Source organism: Ylistrum balloti, unplaced genomic scaffold (assembly GCF_031769215.1).
Source record: "Ylistrum balloti isolate Yb309-2 unplaced genomic scaffold, AGI_CSIRO_Ybal_v1 Utg371152, whole genome shotgun sequence".
Classification (NCBI taxonomy): domain Eukaryota; kingdom Metazoa; phylum Mollusca; class Bivalvia; order Pectinida; family Pectinidae; genus Ylistrum; species Ylistrum balloti.
This window is the reverse complement of record NW_026782631.1, coordinates 31690-57465: the sequence shown is the minus strand read 5'-3', so window position 1 is coordinate 57465 and position 25776 is coordinate 31690. Positions and strand designations below refer to the sequence as shown.

Sequence of the window (25776 nt, the reverse complement as noted above, 5' to 3'; positions counted from 1 at the left end):
CAAATTGTCCTATGACAGGTTTCAGCCTGTCAGTAAACAATTTGTCCGGTGTTGTATGTCGTAAAAATAATTTCGACTTCTTCAGGAAAACTCTATTTCAATGAAATTTTACAAAAACATTTCATGCATAAAGGCACACAAACATTGTAGATTAAATGGTTGCCAACCTCCAAAGGCCAGAGGGGCATGGCGAAAGAGGGTCAAATTGATAGAAACTTCAAATCATCTTCTCAAATCCCAGGTATGGTAGAAACAAAAATTCTTCATGGATGGAAGTGTCTTATGGTGCTTTAAGAAGTTTTTAATTTCAGGACCCCAGGGTCTCACATTTCCCCTGCGGAATTTACTACAGTTTATATAGGAAAATAAATTTTCTGAGTATGATTTGTTTCTTTTCGGTTTGAAAATAGTATAATCTGACAATTTGATGAGATGCACATTTTGATCTTGGCTGACCCTCAGGGGCTGATGGGTGGGGCCAAACATGGGTTATATTGATTGAAATTTTAAATATCTCCTTCTCAGAACCCAAATTAAGTAGAAACAAATATTCTTCATGGATGGAAACTTGTAAATTTCATGACCCAACAGTCTCGCAGTTTCAATTACAACTTACTATTGTGCATCCTCCGTTGCCATGTGCTAAACGCTGTTAGCCATCTGTAAACAGTTACTCAACACCTTTCAACCAGATTTGGTCTGAAACATCATTAGGGGGATAATTTCTTAAATTCAAAAATTTGATTCCACCCTTAGTGATTTGGGGGTGGGGCCTCGAACGGGGAAATTAGATATTTTGCTTGAAAACACTACTTTTTCTTAATATCTCAGTAGATTTCAACCAAATTTTGTGTAAAACATTCTTGTAAGTGGGTTATCATTTCTTGTATTCAGAAAGTTGTTTCGACCACTAGGGACCTGCTGGCAGGCAGGATACTAAATAGGAAAGTTAGTCAATATTTTGCTTCAAAATGCTTTTTCTTAATCTTTATATGAATTTCAACCAAATTTGGTCTGAAACATCATTTAGAATGGGGAATCATGTCTTCAGTATAGACTGTTGATTCAACTTTAAGGGACCTTGGGGCAGGTGAGGCCCCAAATAGGAAAATCAATCAATAATTTGCTTTAAAGTGGCATTCTATATCAATGCTTGACTGGATTTTGACCAAATTTGGTCTGAAACATAATTGTGATTGGGGAATTATTTTTTAAATTCAGAAATTTATTTTGGCCCCTAATGGCTTGTGGAGGAGGTCCCAAAAGGGGAAGTTAGGCAATATTTTGCTTCACGATACTACTCTTTCTTAATGCTTGAATGGATTTCAACCAAATTTGGTCAGAAATATCAATGAGAGTAGGGAATCATTTCTCGAATTCAGAAAGATGATTTGATCCCTTGGGACCAAATTTTGCCAGAGAACTCTCAATTAAATCAAACATACATGAAGTGATCCTGAAATTGTCATGACCAAATCTTATTGTCATGCTTTGGTCCAAATTCCAACATAACTCATCTAGAACAAATAGTCTGAAATACTTAACAAGTTTCCTTCACACCAATGAGGAAAATGTTTAGAATCTTTTGATCTTTTAAGGAAAAGAAAGGGATGATTTTACAGTATGATCAAAACTTGAGTATGGTAACCACAGTAGTTATTTTGTTACATGATGGTTCAACTATTTTTCATGCACGGAGCCTACCATTTATGAGTTTCTGATACTTTCTATGAATATTAGAAATTCAAATTCATCAGATTTGTCAGACCACCATTAGTGAATTCTGTAGTTTTGTCAATTCATTCATCGATTGTCAGATGACTTGTTGAGCATAATATGTTTATTTTCTTTTATAAATAAATCAAACTTGGTAAAAACCATTAGTAGAAGATGATAGTTTGATGAGCTGCACTTATTGACCTCAGCTGACCAACAGGGGCTGATAGCCGGGGCCAAAAATGGGTCAAATTAACTGAAATTTCAAAGATGTTCAGCTGCAATCATGGATGGAATAGTTTATGTAGAAGTTCAATTTTTGAATGTAATTTCTTTTAATTCAACCTTAGCATGACACAGCAGTTAATATTATGCACAATTTACATTTGTATTATGTGTACAATGTAGTTAAAGTTGTCTTAATTTTTAAACACATCATTTCTATGACATGTTACAAGAGACATTTTGACTCAGGCCATTAAAGCACTTTGGACTCTTGTTTGTTATCTCTATTTCTTTAGAAGTGATGGATGGATCTTTCTCAAATTTCCAATTTAGGTTCCCCATGGCCCAAATTTGTAGCATTGTATTTTTGGGACTGTTCAGAAAAGCAAAATGGCTCACAGATGACCATCTTGAATTTTGACATTTGTTATTGCTATTTCCTGAGAACACCTGCATAAGTCTTTTTCAAATTTCATGTGTAGGTTCCCTTTGATCTATGGTTGTGCTTGTTTAATTTTTGGGACTGATTAGAAAAGAAACCACAATGGCCAACATATGACCATCTTGGATTTGGACTTTAAAAGTTTGTTATCTCATGGATCTTTCTCAAATTTCATGAGTAGGTTCTCCCTGATCAGTAGTTTTACCTGTTTGATTTTGGGATTGATGAAAAAAAAGCCAGTGGGTTTTGACATTGAAAGTTTATTATCACTATTTCTTGAGAAATGCTACACAGATCTGTCTTAAATTTTATGTATAGAATCCCTTTGATCCCTAGTTTTGCCTGTTTGATTTTGCGACTGGTCAGCAAATGCAAAAAGGCTTGGATTTTGTAGTTAAAGATTATTATTACTATTTCTGCAAAAGATTAATATTCAAATTTCTTACGAATAAGAGCAAACACAGAGAAGAGAAAAGAAAGAAAAAGATCCAACTTTCAAAGAACAAATAAAGATCAAACAATGGTGGGCACCAAGATCCCTTTGGGGTCTCTTGTTGATTTAGATGAGATACCAAGATGCAGGATTTTGATAATCTTGTTTGAGAAGTAACTGATGGATCGTTTTCAACTTTCATATGTAGGTTCCCCTTGGTTCCTTGTTTTGACTATAGGAATTTTGGACAGATCTGAAAAACAAAATGGCTGACTAGCACCTACCTTGGATTTTGATTAAGAATGTTAGTTATTTCTGTTTCTATTGAATGCTTGAAAGACCTTTCTCAAATTTCTATGTAGGTTCCCATAGGTCCCCAGTTGTTCCCATTTGATTAAAGGCAAGAAAAAACAAAAAATTTAATCATTTAGTACCTTAAAATTAGAAAGCTTATGTTCTTTTTTAACAGCACCTAGAGACCTGAAGTTGGTATATGTATCTTAATTTACAGATCCTCCTGACATACATATCAGTTACACCAACATCACCTACATGTCGTCAGAGAGTGTATTGACATGTATCTCAGACGGTAACAGACCTTATTCCCCTTTAAGAGGTCACAATATCGTTTGTCAACTGTGCTAAGCGGCATGTAAATTCACTACTGACCCTAACTTATATATGTACATCTTGTTCTCAGATCCTCCTGACATACATATCAACTATGTCAATGTCACCCACATGTCGTCAGACAGGATATTGACATGTTCCCCTGATGGTAACCCGGCCATGTACCAGTTTAGACAATGGACACAAACGGCGGAAGATGGTACAGTGATACGTCAGTTTACCGGAATTTCCAGTTCCACAGAGTCGATCCTAACCTTACCTGATTCTGATATTACACGTCGGTATGAGGACACAGGGTACTACATATGTTCAGCCTCCAATGGCATTCCAGGCTCCGCTTCATACACATCCGGATCAGTCTTCTTTGTGGTAGAAGGTACTTAAATGTAATTAATATTGATAATATATTAATAATGATGTTTGATTAAATGAGATTAGTTCACCTGTTCTGGATAGATCAAGGTGAGCTAATGCTGACCTCCACTTCCATCTTCTGTTCACCATGTCAAAAATTTCTTAAAACAACTTTTATTTTTTTTAACCACTAATAGTAATAGCAAGTCCAAAGGATCAAGTTAGCTTATTTCATACCACAGCATCCAGGGTCCATCTGTCAACTTTTTCTACAATTTGTTACTTGTCATAAACGACTGATCAGCTATTAACCAAATTCAGTCAGAAGCAACCTTTAGGGAAGGGAACAAATTTAATATAAATGGTATGTCTCTGCCTCAAGGCTGGCCTGAAAGTTGGAACCTAAAAGGAGGTATTTTGAAAATTCTTTCAAATCCGAATTCTCTTGTAGGAATGGTGAGATTTTGCCAGCATTTGGGCTGAAGCATGCTTGGGTGAAAAAAACTGTCCTACTTCCATGGCCAAACAGTATATTTTTTCTTAAAACACAAGTTTCACTGAGTCCATTGTTGATGCATACTAATCATATTTATTCAATATATGTGAACTGTTTGACTGATAAACAAGCTCTATATCACAAGTTCTCATGACATGATGCATATGTAGTTCCATTAAGGTCACAGGATAACACAATATTGTCTACAAATGAATTGCACTTCACTTGTCACCTGTATGAGTTCTTCAGTGTACAGTTACATGTTTTGGATATCAAACTCCATAGGAAATAGCATATATGGTAACTATAACAGCTGGATTCCTGTTGATTTATGGTTTTTTCTTTACCTTGGATTTTCAATCAGTATCATGTTGTTTGGTACTTAAATTTAATGTCATTAACTCCGGGTATGTGTTGTAAACCTCTGCCTAGAGCAGTGCTCCACTGTTGGACTATATTCAACAAAAGAAATGGAAGGTATTTTAGTGTGGAGTTTCACAACAGACAGTCAAAATCATAAGTCTTGTCTATGCTCCTGTGAGAAAAAGGTTTATGCTTTTCCCCCTGATCCTGTACAGGTAGTTTACTAATCATTTGTCTCGAATTGCCTTTGATTTATTATAACATCAGAACAAATTATTCACCAATTCATAGGGAAAATTGATTATATACTTCCTTATAAATTACATTTAGATCACATGATCTTCATATCAAATCATAATATAAATTGCCAGTGTTGTAAGTTTCAAACCTCTGACATGGTCTTCACTTACTGAAATATCTATCTCTATATCCCTAAATTGATCCTATCCCTCTGCTCTGATGGAGACCATCCAGAACTTTATACAAAAGTTCTCTCGGATAGAAAAAAGAAAGACTAAAAAACTAAGATGAGGAACATCCAGGGATATTTATGAAAATCAATGTGTAAAGAAATTTTCTTAATTCATCAAGGAATAGAGGAATTATTTGGAAAAAGATATACACAAATTTTTTTTTAAATAAGCTTAACTGAGTACCAAGCGGTCAGACTGAATTTTCAGGGTGTAGTTCTGATGCATATGTGTAAGTTGAACATTCATGGAGCTGTCAAGAATTAAGAAAAAATAATTTGCTTGTCAAGGAGCATAATTCTTTCAACAAAGGGTAGAAACAAAAACAAAAAAAAATAAATAGAAGATTTCCAATACTTAGGTTTATGATGCTTCGTATCACCACTTAACAGAATGACATGAACAAGTTGTATTTTGATTGTACACACACAGTATTGGACAACATAGGGTTAATCAACCATAATTAATGTTACATAAGCATCCTTAGCACATTTGGAAAAAGATTTTTGTTGCATATCACAGAGCTGTACTTCATGACTGTCTTCATTTCCATTCTTCATTATCTGAAAAAAATAAGAATAAAGAAAGAAAGATTGAAAAAGAGTGTAACTTAGTTCAAAATAAATCAGCAAAATGGTATCAATTGTCTAGAACATACCGTAACTGTTTTTTGTGAAAGTTAAAAAAAAGATAGAGTAAATTAATGTATTGCCCCCCACCACCTCTCATCAGAAAGGAATTGTCATGTTTACTCAATTTACTGTCCATACATTGTCATTAGGACCTATCGATAACTGTTTCCAGGGTGGGAAATAGTCCACGTCAGATGGCCTGAAGCCAGTAACTTTCATCGTCATGCAAGTGAAAATTCCCATGAGTTTGCTAGACGTGTGAGTAATATTTTGGTATTATTGGAAAAAAAATAACCAGCTATTTCAATGATAAGAATATTTTCGTAAAAAAGTGGTCCAATTAATCTTTAGCTATAAACAATTCCTGACAGTGGTGTTTGCCTTTCAAGCACTTGTTAGACTTTGACACAGATCATGCTAGCAATGCTTAGCAACTGCTAGTTGTTGTCGACATAGACAAGTATCTGAAAAAGAAATTGGTGACACTAGTTGAAAAAATAAAGAGCCCGACAATAAAGGAACAAAGAGAAAGTATTAAAGCACTATTGATGAAAAAAGTTCCATTTCTGCCAAAATTATGAGACAAAATGTCCTGGACAAAAAAATTCCTGTGGGTTTATTTTGACATGGTTACAAATGTAATGTTCTGTTCCGTAAGTCAAAAACATCCTAATATTGCTGACACTACTGCAACTCTTTCCAAAACTTTGACAAATTATAGAAAAAGGGTCTCTTGCAAGTCACGATACCAGTGTTACACATAGACTATGCGTGAATAGATGCCAAGGCTGAAAAAGACAGCATGGTATTGGGTCAGATGTATATTTGATATGGTAACACATAACAGAATGAAAATTCTGTTTAACACTGCATTTTTGTGAAGCCAAAGAGGCTTTACCATTCAATTGCTTTGAAGGGTTATGTAAGCTTCAAATTAAACACAGCCTCACCAATAACAAATCATGCAAATCCATGATCGAAGCCATAACATCATTAGAAGCTAAAGGTACATGTGACGCTGTCCTTTAAGCATGTTTCGTGTCGGTTCTTGCCGATGGTTTCACGGATGCACCAAGAACTTGTTTATGTGTCGGCATTTCAAAAATGTCACAAATAGAAAAAATAGTTGGTTGTAATTTTGATGGAGCTGATGATATGATAGGAGCCAAAGGGTGTGTTTCTGCATTACTAAAACTGACCATACCTCATATTATTAGTTTCTGACAGGTTAGAACTGGTCATCATGGATGCTGTGAAAACTGTACCATACCTCAATGAATGTGATGAGACTCTTGATGACAAGTATTTGTGAAGTTTTATACTTTATTCTGGATTGTACTTGTGACGGTCACACTTGATAACATTGTCGCCGTCTTTTTTACAACTCAAAACAAATCTTAAAAAAAACAACATGAAACAGGATACTCTCTAGCATCTTCTCCACATCCAAATGTCTGGTTGTTTGACTAATTTTGACATGTATTTGCCAAGTGCAAAGGCCAAAAAACACCCACAGCAAAGTTAACTGAGCCACAACCTGGTTCATTTTCTGCTTCACAGAGTTCCTGCCCAGCCACTACCAGATATACCAGTTGATGACGCAGGCCTGAATCAATCAGTGACAGTGAATAGCTAGTAGAAACCTCTGTATGACTTTGTTGAATAAACACACAGACACAAAACAATCAATGCATCTGATTTTTTATTCAGCATGTAAAACAAAATATTTAAGATAAAGGAATGAACATATGAATCCAAACAAACAATTGAGTTAATAAATCCTGGGCCTGTACATTTTCTCTTCGGGCAAGTAAATTTTGAAATCTAGTGGCCTGATTTCAAAATATTTTTTTGCCCTGTACATGGTAATAAAAAAAGATTTTTTCAAACCATTTTCTTGTTGAATTTATTATTTGACCAAATAGGTAGTATAAACATGGTAATAACTACTTAATTATATGTATAATGGCCTCCTCTTAACCAAACATTTACAGGACCCATCACTGAGTCCTGACCAACAGTCTACTGTTAATATGTAGGGAACAATCGGCTGTGTATGAGTGTGCTTTCAAGAGTAGTGGTCAGTTAGGATTAACTGAAATTGATGACACTAATTAGATAATTAAGCAGTGTACTCACCTATCTGGGCCTTGATTATGTGGCCAGGTGGTCAGACTTACTAATTTGACAAACATTGCAAGGTTTCTTATGACCTACCTAGTGGGATATCTGAAATTGGGAGATTACTCCAATTTTGATCCATACAATCAGGAAGCTGGGAGGGAGAGTGAAAATCGGGAAACACCCAACTGAATTGGGAAAGTTGGCAGGTATGCAATACATTATTTAGCTCTGTAATCTTACTAGGAACATCTTATTAGAAATAAAAAACCCATGAGTACTCGTTTGAAATATTTAAATGATGTTTTACAATTGTTTGACTAAAACCTTAACATAATTCCTTGGCAAATAAAAACTTCACATTTAACAGTTTACAGTCCAAAAAGGGAGACTTTTAGAATTCACATGAAATTCTGTAGATCAATTGCTTTTATGAGTATGGATTAATGACTGTAATTAATTCTGATACTTGACAATATTACCTTGTTACTGGTATGAATGTATTTCAATCTGCTATATTGTTTGATAAGACTTTATAAATGTACTTCAATGAATGTAGTTGAATTAGATCCTGTCTTACAATGTTGAGTTGCTTTAAGGAGTTCGCACCCTTAATTTTAGGTACCATAACATAAGTCCCACTCTATCCTCCCCGCTTTCTTTTACGCCTGGCTGCCCTTCAGTGGTGTTCCATAAAGGTTGTTAGTGGAAGGGAGATGGGTGTAGGTACCATATTTGCATACAAAAGTTATGGTAAGTATAACCTCATGAAAATTGGTTTTACATGGAAAAAAAATTAATTTCATTTCAGTAATAATTACCATAACTTTAGTATGCGAATTCGTCTTACCATAGTGGTGACTAGATGCAAGGCAGCCGAAGTAGTAGGGAGGGGGAACAGAGTGCCAGAGAGTAGGAAGGGACCTCCCCATTTAGGAGTAGGTGTACCCACAGGGCTAATGAGGAGGCACAGCCACTGACTTTGCCACCACTAGAGGTCCCAATGAATACAGGCCTTCTGAGTGGGAAGCTAGGGATCACAGATAAAAATCTGTGACGGTATCTCTGCCCAGTCAGAAGGCTGCAGACATGACTTCCTGCAAAGAGGACCTATTGAGCAGGGCCCAGGACGCTGCAAGGGCCCTGACCTCATGAGCTGCACTTTCACCCTCGCCCAAGCCTGATCATTTGAATGCTCGTAAGCATACTTAATGACCTAACAAATCCACCAGGAAACCAACTGGGAGGAGATATCTCATTGTCCCTGTTTGATTGGCAGCCCCCACCCCCTCCTATGTCCAGAGCCCACAGCCAAAAGGAAGACTGCCTTGAAAGTTACAAACTTTAACGAGGCAGTTTCCAAAGGCTCAGAAGGAGCCCTAGTCAGAGAATCTAGCACCAAGGCCAGATTCCACTGTGGGGCCAGCTGCCAAACTCTAGGTCTACTCAGAGCAAAGTCTCAGATTAGGGCAGAGAGAGAGGAGGAGGAACCTATCTCTTCCTACCGTAAAAAGCAAGGACGCTAGCAATCCTTTGGTCTCTACTTGTGTGTTTTGATTTTGGGAATGATCAGAAAAAACAAAATGGCTTTCAGATGACCATCTTGGAAGTGGTGGCAGGTAAAGATTATCACTGCTATTTCTGCAAATGAATGTTCCAATTCCTTGTCATTAAGAGCAAAAACAAAGAAGAAAAGAAAACAGAAAAGAACTTTTAAAGAGCAAATAAAGAGTGAACAATGGTGGGTGCCAAGATAGCTTGGTTTGAGTTAATCAATGGTTAAAGAGAGTTTTCAAATATGAATTAAACAAACTTGTGAAAATTGGTAGGTCATCTGACCCAAAGAGTCAAGATGACTTATTGCTGTCGTGCATTGTCCGTCATTGTGCAAATTCTGTCTGAAACATCATTAGGGGTTGGGATAATTTCTTAAATTCTGAAATATGATATAAAACCTGGGGGATTGGGGCAAAAGCGGGGAAATTAGACAATCTTTTGTTTCAAACTACTACCCTTCCTTAATGCTTGAATGGATTTCATTTAAAGTTTGTCCATAATATCAGTAGGGGTTGGCAAATGATTCTTCAATTCAAAAAGTTGATTTGACCCTTAGGGATTTTGGAGCAAGGCCACAAAAGGGGAAATTAGGTAATATTTTTTGCTTCAAAAGGATTCTCTTCCTTAATACATCAATGGGCTTAAACCAAATGTGGTGCAAAACATCCTTGTTGGTGGAGAATCATTTCTTAAATTCAGGAATTTGATTGGATACCAAGGACTTAGGGAAGAGGCTCCAAATGGGGATCTTAGACAATATTTTGTTTCAAAACGCTATTCCTTGATAATGCCTTTTTAGATTTCAGCCAAATTTGCCCAGAAACATTATCAGGGAGTGTCAATGATACCAAACATGCATGAAGTGATCCTGAGATTGTCCAGACCAAATTTTATTTTTATAAATAGTCTGAACTTATTCTCCTGTTTCATTCTAATCAATCAGAAAAATATTTGGAGTTTTATTTTCTTAATGAAAAGAAAGTGATGATTTTTTACTTTTCAGTCTGATCAAAACTTCAACATGGTAACCGCAGTAGTTATTTTGTAGCCATTTTTCATGCTCAGAACCTGCCATTGATGAGTTTCTGATACTTTCAATGAATGTTCAAAATTTGAATTCACCAGATTTGTCGGACCACCATCACTGAATTCTGTAGTTTGTCAATACAGCATCAATTGTTAGATGACCATTAAGGGCCATGTTTATCAATTCACAGCTGTGGATTTGTAGAGACTCGTCAGAATTATATATTTTGAGTCAAATTTTAGCTCACCTGACGTGAAGGAAGCGTGAAAGGCCTAGAGGCATGATAATAGGCTGGTATGTTCCTAGAATGAAGCCTATAAAAGTGTGTGAAAAGAAAGGACCTTGACCTATATTCAAGGTCACAAGGGTAAAATTTGTTAAAACCTTTAAATGGCTTCTTGCAAACTAAAAGACCTAGATGTATGATATTGGACTGGTATATTCCTTTTGATGAAGCCCTATAAAGTTGAGAAAAGAAATGACCTTGAATTATATTCAAGGTCACAGAGGTGAAATTTGTTACAACCTTTAAACAACTTCTTCTCATGAACTAAAAGTCCTAGAGGCTTGGTATTTGTCTGGTATATATATACCAGGTGAGCGCTGCTTGCCCATAAGGCCTCTTGTTCTCCTGAAGTCCAGGTTTTTTCATTGACAATATTTTCAATCAGTACTAAATTCTGGTTTACTCTAACTCATGCTTTGAGCAACTGGTTCCGGTTGTCTAACTTGATTCAATATTTCATTAGAAACCGACATATATATATACTTGTAGACATTACAAAAGACAAAACTATGTATAAAATATCTCACCAGGGATGATGAGTCAGAACTGCAAACATATATGTAGAAGATGATAACCACTGTCCGATGTCCTGCCCAGAATGAAGGAATGTGCAGGGTAGGGTATAGATAGGTGTTTAGTATGTGCACACATTCTTACTCACTCAACCAATCAGGATAGCTCCTTTACATATCATACATACCAATGTGTGAGTGTACGATATTTACCTTACAGGTACCCCGAGTATTGGGCCAATATCTTATTTCATTTTCTGTACTTATGTAAGCTCAGTTACCAAAGTGCTGGTAGGGATTGTGTAGTGCCAGTATAAAGAATATGATTTCAAGATTGCAAAAATGTCTTTATGAACTAACCAAAGCTGGACCAATCACATGGCATTTCTAATACTTGTAAATAAATCCATGGCCAATTAAAGCTGAGAAGTAAACCTCAATATAATTGTAAATTGTTGATCTTATCATTACCAGTCATTGGTTCTAGGACAATTAGTAGTTTAGAATCATGGTGTTTGACTGGACATTTCCTCATTTGAAATCCAACAAAGATGGGAAAAGAAATTTTACCTCTGTCTGTATTCAAGGTCACAGGGTTTTGATTTGTGTAAGCATTCAAATGACTTCTTTTGATTTATCAAGATGCCTAAAATCTTGATATTTGGGTGGTAGGATTTTGTGAAAAGAATGAAATGTTGATAACTTTAAACAAGATCTTCTGAATAACCAAAAAGTTAGTTGATATCAGTGATTGGAAATGCTAACATATATTGGGAAAGGATTGAATAGCAGGTGAGAGAGATACATACCTTCTGACTCTGTTGTTCTATTTCAGGTTAGGATGGATGTATGTCAAGAAAAGATGTTAAAATGTGAAAGCTGAAATGTCTAGGGGACCAACACAGGCCCATTAGGCCTCTTGTTAAGGATATTATGTGATCCTTTTGATGATAGACTTTAATAATGAGATTCAAACATCAAATAAATGATGAAGTATTGAAATCTTCCATCCTATGAAAATATAACATGTTTTGTGTAAATTTCAGCTCCTCCTGTGGTGATAACGAACACAACTGAGGTCAAGGGACAAATAGGGAGCAGTTTCACTATAGAGGTGGAATTTTACAGCAGACCAGCGGTCAGTGAGACTGATGTGACGTGGACCAAAGGAACAAAGACTTTAACTCATAGTAATAAAACTGCTATGTCTATAGTGGACACATCTGTTCGTGTATCATTCCATGGTGTTCAGATTCAGGTCAAAGGTTATGTGGCCGCTATAACAATACACAGTCTGATGGAACCGGACTTTGGCAATTACACAGTGACAATAGAAAACAGTCAAGGGAGGGCTAGCTACATGCTGGAGTTCAAATCTGCAAGTAAGTTTAATATAGAGCAATACATTTGTACTTATGTGTTTGAAACATCTTATCTTGAATTTTTTTTTATGTAAAACCAATCTTCATGAGGTAATGCTTACCACAACCTTAGTTTGCAAATATGGTACCTACACCCATCTTTGTATCCCAAAAACAAAAGATTAAAAAATCCTGCCCTCCCTTCGAACCATGAGCCATCACGGCAGAAACATAAATTGATCTCCCTTCCTCTAACAACCTTTATGGAGCACCACTGAGGGGCAGCCAGGCAGAAAAGGAAGAGTGGAGGATAGGATGGGACTCCATAAAGTTATGGTAAGAATTACCTCATGAAAATTGGTTTTACATGAAAAAACCTCAATTCTATTACAGTAATAATTAACATAACTTTAGTATGCAAATTTGTCTTACCGTAGTGGTGACTAGATGCTAGGCAGCCCATCCAGCACAGCTGAAGTAGTAGGGAGGGGGAACAGAGTGCCAGAGAGTAGGAAGGGACCTCCCGGTGTAAGAGCAGGTGTACCCACGTGTCGCGGTACGGAAAGATATGCCTTTTGGCTAACGGGGAGGCACAGCCACTGACTTTGCCACCACTAGAGGTCCCAATGAATACAGGCCTTCTGAGTGGGAAGCTAAGGATCGCAGATAAAAATCTGTGAAGGTATCCCTGCCCCGCCAGAAAGCTGCAGACATGACCTCCTGAAAGGATGACCCATTGAGAAGGGCCCAGGATGCAGTGAGGGCCCTGACCTCATGGGCTGGCACTTTCAAACTCGCCTGAGCCTAATCAACAGAATGATCTTATGCATACTTAATGACCTGGCACACTCACCTGGAAAACCAACTAGGGGAAGATATCTCGTCTGTTTGATGGGCAGAAACAGGCGGGATTGAGAGCCCCTCTTCTGATCCTGATGGGATCAAGTGAGAACCACGGGACCTGATTCTTCACCAAAAATGAAGGATCAGTTAGGAGAGTTATGATAGCATAGCCAGACAAGGCGTGGACTTCACTCCTCCTACGTCTAAAGGCCAGAGCCAAAAGGAAGACTGTCTTGAAAGTTGCAAACTTAAACAAGGCAGACTCCAAAGGCTCATAAGGAGCCCTAGTCATTGAATCTAGCATCTAGGCCAGATTCCACTGTGTTGCTAGCGAGAACACTTGCAATAGCTGTGTGATAGCCAGCAATGGTGACAGGTGCCAGATTGCGTTCCCTGAACAAAGAGAGTAGGAAGTCTGCAATCAGCTGTACAAAGGCTTCAAATGGAACAACCTCCCTGTTGACACACCAATCCCAGAAGATAGATGGCAGAAAAGGAAGCCCAGATTGATTGCGCGATGCAATCAGACACCTCCTGAGAAAAGCCTGCCTTGTCGAGGCTTATAGTGTCCACGCCTGAAGGTGGAGGATCTCTGGTTGAGAGTGTGTCATTCTGGACCTAGGCTGGTGAAGGAGACTTGGTCTAGTGGGGAGAGCATTTCCACCAGAAATGACAAGAGCTGTGGAAACCAAGGTTGCCACAGCTACAGAGAGATTATCAGAAGTAAGGAACAGTGATGTTCCCAGAACTTCTGTAGCACTCTGTCCACAAGGTTGATGGGAGGGAATGCATATGCATACATCCCGTCCCAGTCCAGAGAAAGGGCGTCTACAGCCCAAGCCTTGGGATCTGGGACCAGAGATATAAAGGTTGGCAGCTGGTTGTTCAGGGAAGTGGCAAACAGGTCTATAAGAAGTCTGTTCCACACTTGACAAACACATTCAGCCTGCCAGGAAGATGCTTGACCTGGGTAGTCACACAAATCACTTTGGACTGCAGGATACCCTCAAAGGACTGCAGAGCCAAAAGAACAGCCCTCATCTCGAGCTTAAAGATGTACTCTGAGAGCCGTCCCCTGACCACTCCCCTGAGCGGCACTGACTGTGGTGGTAAGCTCCCCATCCTGTCATGGGTGCATCCATCATCATAGTGGGGACAGGCTTGGTCAGTGGCACCCCATGGAGAACATTATCCTGAATGGTCATCCAGCGAGTGAACTCCCTAACCGACTGTGTAAGGGGAAATCAGGCCTCCCACTTCCTGGATGACGTGACCCAGTTGGACAGGAGGAACATCTGGAGAGGTCTGATGTGAAGCCTCCGAAGGGGGACTACATCTGCCATTGAGTTGAGATACCGAAGAAAACTGAGGAACCAACACACCTGGACATGCAACCAGGGGATGAAGGCCAGAGCCCTGGCCTACTCAAAGTTATCCAAAGGTGGATGGGCTAAGCCCAGAACCGTGTCCTTTTCTCGGAAAAAATGAAGTCTGGAAGGAATGAAGCTGACTCTGAGCAAGACTTTCAGGACCAGACCAGACCAGATTCCCTCACCAAGGGAAGCATGAGAGAGTCATTGAAATAAATGTGGATGTCTCTTCCACGAGAGTGAAGGAATCCTAGACCACCTGCAGCAGCTTGGTGAAAACCAAAGGAGCTGTCATAAGCCTGAAGGGCATTGGTAAGAATTGGAAGACCTTACCGTTGCACTTCAAACAGAGGAACTTGGGTGCCAACTTAATGATGGGGATATGGAAGTAGGAATCTTTCAGATCTACTGAAGTTGCCCCATTCCATCCCTCACAGAGGCCATAATGCCCTGTGGAGTCTCCATCTTGAAGTGAGGAGAATCTACGTGCCTGTTGAAAGCACTGAGATCTATGATTGGACGCCACCCATCGGACTTCTTCCTAACCAAAAACATTCTGGAGTAGAAGCCAGGGGTACATTCTGACATAGGAACCTCCTCTATCGCGTCCTTGGCAAGCATGGTACCTACTTCCTAGAGTGTCTAAACCTTTTCTGCATCCCCTGAAGGAGGAAAGAAAATCAGCTGGACGGTGAGGGGCAGATCCCGAAAGAAGGGGGATGCCTAGACCTTCCCTGACCATAGACAATGCCCAGGCATCTTCTGTGATCTCTGCTACTGGGGAATAAAAGCGGAAAGACACCTCTCCATAGGAAGTTCTGGATAGGGCAGATGGAGATCTTGCCAGACTAGCGAATCCGGAGCCTAATCCTGTGGGGACAAGAGCTTGAGACGGGAGGACCGCTGTCCATCCAACCCAGCTGTTGGTCAGCAGTGGCCAAGGAGCTGAAGGAGTCAGGAACCCTTCGTCTTGCTCCCAGGAGGGTTCTTACCCTTCCTACCCTTCCCCTTGTTTCCCTGGAAGTGAGGCTGGGACTTGGGCTGCGCCTCTTCTTGGGAGGCAGTGACCCATGCGAGGCACTGGCCTTCTCAGCCTGAAACCTCTTCACAAGAATTGCTGAGGCGACTGAGTCCTTCTTCATATCCAATAGAACAGAAGGAAGCACTCCTCTGAACAGGGTAGAGCCCGCGAAGGGGGCAGTCAACAATCTAGAGAGGTAGGGATCCTTAGCTGGACTGTTTTCAAGACTGAAACCCGCCTGGCCAACACGACATTGTCTAGCAAAGACACTTGCAAGGCAGCTGATGCTCTCAATGCCATGTTCAGGGCAGATGTGATTCTGTCCTGTATGTCGGCCTGTGCTGCCTCAGATATCGGACCCTCAGGCAAGTCTGATACTGTATATGGACAAACTGTTCGGTTGTCTTTATATGACAGAATATGGATGGACAGCTCAACATTCTCTCCATCTTGTGGTTTTCCTTAGAACCAAACATCACCTGGCCCTTGGTACCTGACAGAGTCGTTGGCAGAAGGTGGTGGACTCGAGGAATGATGATGCTGAAGGAGGTGGGCAAACCTCTGCCCCAAGAATCCGGGAGACATTGGCCAGGATGGAATGCATTCCAGAAAGATGTGTCAATAACCAAGCACCCAGGAGAAAGATGAATAACATCTTCCTCTGCCATGCCCGCGCCCTCAAAATCTCTTCCTCAATAGGGATTGAAGTCTCTGGGGGAGTAACAGGGGCCACCAGAGAAGTCAACTCCAGAGAGGGAGGCTGTGGCTGTAGGCTTGGGTCTGACTAAGACCTGATGCCGACCCCTGGGATTTGGTGAAAAAAGGGTCCACGCGGGAGGTCCGACAAACCTTCCTAGGGCTGACTGACAAGGCCCCATAAGTAGCAGATCATTGGAGGGATTCTGAACTGCTTAAATGTCACCTGAAGGGAGAGACCAACCTCCAGGGAAAACCCATAGGGTTAAACCCAAACATCTGAGGGCATGGGAATGGGCTGCAGGCTAGGAGTGACCCCCAGAACTGGCCAAAATGGCCCACCTAATCCTTGGGTTGGCCATCCTGTCCGAAAGACAAGGATGAACCGCCACTCCTGCCAGGTGGACACCCAAACATGTATGGGTTAGGACTGCAGCTGCTTGAATAATGCTGGTACTCAGAACCATCCGCAGACTGGCCTGGGTGGTTTAAGGATGAATGCCCGCAGGCACCTGTATACCCAGTGCCTGGGGAAAACAGCGACTGGAAACTGGATGCCTGGCCTTTTAACCCAGCTCCTTTGGGGAAATCTCCTAGGTACCCCTGCACAGGGAACTCTGGACTGGACCAGAAAGGCCAAGAACCAGGAACCTATGACTGTTGGAAAGCAGGCCCCAGACTGACGCGAGGATTAGTGAACTGCAAGTCACTAATCCTCGTAGCCACAGACAATCCTGACTAAAAGTCTGGGGCCCTGAAACTCGAAAGTATAGGCCCAGCGTCAATGCAGTCCCATCAACAACACCACCTGGCTAGCTGGGATCACTGAATGAATCACTCCGAAGAAATGGGAATGCCCATTTGTTGAACCACAACATAATCCAGTGCTAGCCATGGTTGAAACAATAATAAAATTTTAAACAAGAAAAACAGGCAGGAAAGGTTTAGACAAAAACTTACAAAACAAACCATGAATGAAAGCAAAAAATTAGCATAACGTGGCAAAAATTGCAAGAAAACGGCCGCACAAAAACAGCCGACAACGCAGCAAAATAATAACAAACTTTACCTAATATCCGAAACAGTGAAACATGCACTCAAAAACGTGGAGAAAAAGACGGTGGAAAAATAGGCAGAAATAAACATAAAATCAAGTCATATAACAACAATATAAATTGAGAGATGGGTAACTGACTTCCAAATGAGTAACAAATAATACTCAGATAATGAATTAATGTATGACGAGAAGGAACTGAAAGCACTTAGCTAAAAACGTCCAGACTCGTCAACAGCCATAAAGGAAAAAGGAAGGGAGATCACTCTATGTTTCTGCCTTGATGGCTCATTGATAGTAAGGAGGGCAGGAATTTTGAATCTTTTGTTTTTGGGATACAAAGATGGGAGTAGGTACCATATTAAGTTATGATAATTATTACTGAAATGAAATTAAGTATTTATCACTTTTGAGCTCTTTGATTTTGTCATTCCATTTCTGTAATCCTCTTACCACTGCTTATCTGAAAGCTGATGAAAAGATGTACCAGTGTATAGCAAAGTGAAATATACTGGCGTCAAATGGTAGTGAAATGTACACTGTCTTTGTTATCAGTTGATGTTTCTTCACATAATTTCTCATCATTTATTTATTTTCTTCCAAACACTAAAACAAAAAATAACCAAAGTTAGGAAAATTAAGGGTGGGGTATCATTTTAACATGGCCATGGTAAAGTAAATTAAGCATTTGAATATTTTCTTGTTTATTAACTTCTTTTGCCTTTTTTGGGTCATCTAATTTGAAGGATCAAGAAGACTGATAGCTATTGTGCTTCTTCTGTTGTCATGCACCATGCGTCATGTGTCATGTGGAACTTTTTCTTTAATACCCTCTCCTCTTTCATACCTAAATGTATTTCAACCAAATTTGGTCTGATGCATCATTTGGTAAAGTTAATCATTCCTTAATTAGGAATTTTTATTTGACCCCTTGGGATCGAGGAATGGGGCCCCAAAGAGAGAGGTGCTGAAATTGGATTTAAAACCCTAATACCTTTCTGTCTGGGTGGATTTTGACAAGCTTTGGCCTGAAGAGTAGGAAATTATTTCTTAAATTCATAAATTTGATTTTACCCCTAGGGACTTGGAGACAGGGCCCCAAAAGGGAAAATAAGACAATATTTTGCTTCAGAATGCTTTTCCCTAGGTACTTGGGGTTGGGCATAGTGCCAAATGGGGAAATTGGTCAACATTTTGGATCAAAATGCTACTCTTTCTAATTGCTTGAATGGATTTCAACCAAATATGATCTGAATCATCATGGAGAGTGGAAAATCATTTATTAAATTCAGAAAAGTTGATTCGATACCTAGGGATGTGTCAGCAGGGCCCAAAAGGGGAAGTTAGACAGGACTTTTATCAAAATGCATCTGTTTCTTAATGCTTGAATGGATTTGAACCAAGTTAAGTGTAAAACATCATAGAGATTGGGGAATCGACTCCTAAATTACAGTTTTGATAAGCTTGAAAGCTCACAGGGATCAAATACATAAATGTATGTTAAAATTCTTAACTGACTTTTTCTCAATAGCCAAAAGGCCAAGAATGGTGATATTAGGCATATAACATGCTAGAATGAGGAGCTACCGAATCTGTTAATATGAATGACACTTTCAAGGTCAAAGGTATCAAATGTGTAAAAATGTTTATCTTGATATTGGGCCCTTAGCATGCTTTTTCAACAAGCAATACGTCAGGAGTAATGGCAGTTGTGCAGTGTATGTATTAAGAATATGATTTAAAGTTTGCAAAAATGTCTTGATGAACCAACAATGCTGTAGAGTAGTTGAGCAATTTATTTTTGGCCAATTTTGCCTCTTTCATATATGGGACTTTATAGTCAGATGACTGTTAAGCCCCATGTGCTTCTTATTTTTTCTAATTACCAAGATTATTTAAACACAAATATAACAAAAGCATGTAATGGGTGGGGAAATTTAGGAAGGGGCAAGGTGCTTCAATTTCATACCTTGATCTTTAGTTTTTTTCCCATGTTAAAGAGAATTTTAAGTAATTCAATTTTTAATTCATTAATAAACACCATAGATATGTTGTGGTCTTGTGCATTGTAACATATCAAAGAAAAAAAAAGTAAATTTGATTCTCAATTCTCAAAATTCATTTCAATTTTTTTTTTATTTTGTTGTTTAGTTAGGTATGTAAAATGCATTTTTGTACAGAAATTTCAAATGAAATGTAATAACTGATGATTGTGGGCTTATAAATGCTGACAGGCTATTCAAGTCATCCTACGTCCTCAATCTGTCCATTTTGGATTTGGCCACAATTTTGGATTTCCACAATGAAAGTTTGTTATTGCTATTTTTTGAGAAGTACTGAATGGAACTTTTTCATATTTTATATGTATGTTCCTCTTTGTCTCCTGTTATGGCCATCTGGTTTTGGGACTGATCAGAATAAAAAATAAAAAAAATGGCCAACAAGTGACCATCCTCAATTTTGCAGTTAAAAATTATTGTTGCTATTTCTTCAGAGAAATGTTCAAATTTCATATAATTAAGATAAAAATGAAAGAAGGGAAAAATATCCAAATTTAGAAAAGCAAATATACTTCCAACAATGGTTGCCAAGGTCACTCTGGTTTGCTCAACTGGTCCAAGCATTTGTTTTGCATGAACAGTGGCTCTTCACATTATGCGTTGGAGGGTGGAAAACGGGAAGTTGAGCAAAATTTTAAACACAAACTCTTTTGGTTGGAATGATTTCATTTTGCCACAGTTTAGTCAGAAGCATCATTTGGTGAAGAGAAATATGTTTAATATCAATTGTTGGTCTTAGCCTCCTACGTCAGTGGTGACGTTCCCAATAAGAGAAATTGTTTCTTTCCCGAGAGTGAAGTATAACTTTACTGTGGTATTAATTATCTGATGTTCATATAACAACAGGTTCGCCTTTACCACCAGACAATGAAGTATAACTTTACTACCAGACAATGTGGTATAACTTTACTGTGATATTAACTATCTTTGTTAATATAACAACAGGTCCGCCGTTACCACCAGACAACGTTATACCACTATCTCATGATAGCAGCAGTATTACAATACAGTGGACGCGGAGATTCAATGGTGGAGCAGAACAATGGTTTATCATTGGATACAAGACTGACATATCAAAGGACTTCGATGATCTTGCTGCAATACCAGATTCTCATGATGTTAACCAAACATACCAAATTACTGGACTGAAAGCTGCAACAACACATTTCATACGAATATATGCTGAAAATAAAATTGGTCATAGTGATTTTGTTTTTCTAAACCATACAACTGGTAAGTTGATTATTTATTAACCCATAATTACTGTTTTTGTATCGAAATTTGAAGACAAAATTTCTTAACATAATTTTGGCCCTGAATCAATGGTGAGTGGGTCTTGTAGTAATCAGGTTGTCTGTCTGTCCACTATTTATTAGCCCACCATTATCAGATTGTGGGCTATTCAAATCCTTCTGCCCCTGTGGTCCATCACCCATTTATCCATCTGTTGTTTGTCTATATACAATTGTTGTTATCACTATTTCTTGAGAAGTACTGGATGGATCTTTCCTAAATTGCATATGTCTGTTCCCCTCAGTCCCTAGTTGTGCCTGTTTGATTCTGATAGTGATGAAAAAAAACCAAAATGGCTGATAGGCAATGAAGTTTGTTATCACTATTTCTTAAAAAGTAAAAGATGGACCTCTCTCAAATTTCATTTGCACGTTCCCGTTGGTCCCTAGTTGTGCCCATTTTATTTTGGGACTGATGAATAAACAAATTGGCCACCAGGCAGCCAGTTTGTATTTTTTCATATAAGATTGTTATCGCTATTTCTTGAGAAATACTTGATGGATCTTTCACAAATTGTCTATGTAGGTTCCCCTTGTTATGCGCATTCGATTTTGGATCTGATAGAAAAATTAGAATGGTCAACAGTCGGTCATCTTTGATTTTGGCTTTGCAAGCTTGTTATACGCTACTGTATACTTGTGCCAATTTGATTTAGGGAGATGATCAGAAGAAAAACAATGGCTTTGAGGTGGCCATTTTGGATTTGGCAGGTAAAGATTATCATTGCTATTGCTATTGCAAATGAATGTTCAAATGCCTTATCATGAAGATTTTCTTTTTAAATTTCATGCGTAGCTGTTGATGAGGAGGGACCAAACATCGGCCCTTTGATTGGAGGAATGGCAGGAGCAGCAGTTTGCCTCACACTAGCTGTTGTGGCTGGTGTTATTTACAAACGGAAAAGCAATGGCAAAGGTAATACAGATTTTCAGCTTACAGTTCATAGGTAACAATGATTCCACATTGATGTGGTACTCCATATTTTTGGAGTCCTTATTAGAGTCTCAATGAAGATGAGAATGTATACTGAGAAGAAAAAATTTCCCACATTTTAAACATAAACAGTTCACCGTAAAAAATTCCACAACTGTCCGAAGTTGGCAGGGGTCGTGCCATTGCACTTCTTATGCAAGGTATCCGGCAAAATCAGGTCGCTAACAATTTGGAGTCCATCCATCGAACATTTGCCTCTCATCCAAAGACCACATGCCACCGAAAGGGTTGCAGACCATCCCCGAAGCTGTCGCCCTCGTGTGACAATGCAAGATAGGGCAATGTGACTTTCGCACCTAAGCAATCGCTTTCTGACGGCCAGGGAAACAGCAAGGAACACAATTGGATGTCATCATGTTCCAATTGATCCAAACACAGTGCGTACTCGACTGCGTGCCTTCGGTCTAAGACCACGGCGGCCATATGTTGACCACAGCTTTATGCGCGGCGACGTGCCAGATGAATGCAATGGCTGAACGCACATTCCATAAGATGCTTCCCAATGCAACGTTGTAGAAGGGTCCTGTTCTCAGATGAGTCCAGGATTTCGCTTTAATGGGCAGACTGCCGACGTCGTGTCTACAGACGTACCCACGAGCGCTTTGCAGGGATTGTGCATAGTATCAAGACTCATCTGGTCATTATTCAGAGAAATCTTGTGGCCGTCCGCTATAGAGATCAAGTCCTAGTGCCGCATGTTGTTCCTCTAGTACAGCAGCGTCAACTGACGTTTCAGGAGGACAACGCCCGGTCGCATGTAGCGGGGGTTTGCCGTGGTTATCTCGCAGCAAACAATGTCCCCACCCTAGACTAGCCCCCATACTGCCCTGACATCTCCCCAATAGAACATTTATGGGAAGATATTGATGGGTCCAGAACGCACTTCATTTTGAGTGGGGTACTTTTGAATCAACGTCAAATTTAAAAGGTTTACTTAATGTACACGAATGAAATTCTCGTAGATGACAGAGTGGTCAACTATCTTCAAGTTACACCATAATTACATTCTAAAACCCTTTTCTATTTCCCGTAGTTGACCTGGAAATTCCTAATTGCATTTCTTTTTCCTCTCAGTATATATCATATTGTTCTGGCAGACGTTTATCTCCGAGGTTTGCCATAACCTGCATGACAGGATTTTAGCTCACCTGGTGAGCTTATGCAATATGCCTCATCTGACGTCTCCTAAGCTAGATTTGATCCATTCTGCGAGGTGATTTAGTTTTGCAGAGTGAAAACCATTTAATATCATGTGTCAAATGTAATAGTAACTTAATGATAATGACTTCCTGATGTGCTTCTTACATACATTGTTTGAGACCCCAAAAAAAAGCATTGTAATATTCTTTGTTTTTTTTTTTAGTTGGAACATTCATATTTCTTTGACGGTTATATTTTAGTGGTTATGCCCAAAGGGCAAAGTGAGCTATAAACATACAATGGTATTCTTCTTCTGTCTGTTCATCCGTCCATCCATCCATCCCTTTGTCCCTCCTCCGTCCATCCGTCCATCCCCGTAAGCTGAAGGAGAAAAGCCCAGTATGGGAAAATAGACCAAATTCTTTAATATCTTGGTCCCCCTGTAGGATTTTGTTCAACTTTAGTGTGAAGATTTGTACAAGGAAAGGGAATCATTTTTAGCTCAGCTGGCTTGAAGTGTATAAAACAGTGTCCCTGGCTCGTCTGTCTGTCCATCCTTACATGGTCAACCTTTACCCAAATTTGGTCTAAAGCATTTTTATATAATTTTGCTTATCTCAGTTGACTGTCAAGGCCACGAGGATTATTGTTTGGCTAATGCAAACAGTTCATTCAATGAATTGGCTTTCAGATATATTCAACTCGATACACCAGTATAAATACAAATTTTAATATGAGATAAAAGGTGACAATGGTAAATTTTCTTATAGATAAAACAGGTTTATAATTTGATAAAATAGCAGACATTGATGAATGCACATGTAAAAATGAATGTTAAGGAATAAAGATGCTCTCAGATAACTTGTCAGCATTCATAGTAATCAAGACTGAGAAATCTTACTGCAATGAAAATACATATATATCACGAGGCAGTTTAAAATACAGTGATGTGATCATGAACAAGAAAAATATCGAGTACAGATCAGGACCAAAGCTGGAATGAAAAATATATGGCATGTACAGCCTGAGTGGCCCAGCTGTACCTGTCTGAAACTAAATTGCAGAGTATCATTGTTTTTTCAGAATTTCAGCATAAATTAGGGTCGGTGCACAGACATATTTCTGTGCTAATAAGTATGAATGAAAGCTTATTTTAGTTCATGGGTTTATGGTTGACAGGAAATTCTGAAACAGGACCCTAACATATATCAGGTCCAACATCTGATACATGTCCCTTCATGTATTGTGGAATAATTCCAGACCACCTGAGCTGCTTTAACTGGGTTATGTTAAAGCGCCATTCTATACTGGAGTATCTGTGACACAAGTCCAAAGTTACCTGACAGACATTTGATGAATATATAGGCCAATCATTGAAAATGTGTGAAATGACAGAATTTATCAAAAAATCTAAAATTACAAGTCATTGAATATTTGATATATTTATATTTCACTGCAAAATGACAATTGAAGATATTGTGGGTTAACATGACAAATTTTAGCCGAGGTCTGCTATGTTGTTTGATGTGGTTTAGCGTTGATCCTTTCATCCCTATGAAGGACTATCTAATGTAATATTTTTTATTCTTAGTAACACAAGGAAACCCAAGATATGCAAGAAACATATCAGATGAGAAGCATGTGCTACATTATATCGCTAGTTGTTCCTAAGACACACAGGGACATCAAACACAATTTAGAGTCTTCATAATGGCTTTTCGTTGTGCAATAGATTTACAATTTTGATGATAAACTGTGCACAGACAATACTTTATGTAAAAAAACTTTGCATGACATTAACATTTTCAAGGCACTTGAAATTTCCTATCTCTTTGACCTTTTTAACAAAATGTTATGAAATTTATAATGGATTTAAGGAAAGAGATGTTCACTTGGAAATTGAAGTAAAAATCACTTCACGAATGGTTGACAAATTTGATTAAATAAATGCAGATCTTGAAATGTATTTAAATCTTCCATTTTCTCCTCAACAACCAAAAGTCCCAAGGTCAAGATATTTAGCTGGTTGCATATTAATAAGAAAAGTTTTCATTGTATTTTAAAGTGAATATCCTTGATCTTCGTTTATGGCACAAGTTAAGTATATTCTTGTCTTCTCTTGATATCTGCATCAGTGGTAAACAATAGAAGTAAATGAGGCATCTTATTTGAAAAACTACTAAAACACTTATCAATCCTAAATTCATTATAATTATTTATACAATGTGCCTCTTTTGCCTCTGCTTCAAATCGCTGTGTCCATAGTCCATCGTCAGTCCATCTAGTCCAGTCTATCCATAAAGAATTTTTGTTATCACATTTCTTGAGAAGTACTTTATGGCCCTTTCTCAAATTGTATATGTATGTCCCCCTTGATCTCTTGTTGTGGCTCTTCGACTGATCAAAAGAACAAAATGGCTGAAAGGCAGCCATCTTGGATTTTGTCTTCTAAAAATTGTTATTGCTATTTCTTAAGAAGTACTGAATGGATATCTCTCAAATTTCATATGTATGTTCCATTTGGTCTCTCCTTGTGCTTGTTTGATTTTGGAAGTGATCAGAAGTATCTAAATGGCTTCCAGGCAGCCATTTTGGATTTGGCAGGTAAAGATCCTCCCTATTTCTGCAAAGAAATGTACAAATGTCTTATCATTAAGAGCAAAAACAGAGAAGATAAAACA

At 38.7% G+C, this 25776-nt stretch overlaps 1 protein-coding gene across 1 annotated transcript in view; it reads left to right on the top strand.

Annotated features, from left to right (window-relative positions):
• Positions 1-25776, top strand: part of LOC132561150 (nephrin-like) — a 65086-nt gene that overhangs the window by 17178 nt on the left and 22132 nt on the right. The window contains exons 6-9 of the mRNA XM_060225878.1: positions 3517-3822; positions 12311-12646; positions 20615-20902; positions 21758-21877. Coding sequence (XP_060081861.1) covers positions 3517-3822; positions 12311-12646; positions 20615-20902; positions 21758-21877 — 1050 coding nt within the window. The remainder of the gene's footprint in view (positions 1-3516; positions 3823-12310; positions 12647-20614; positions 20903-21757; positions 21878-25776) is intronic.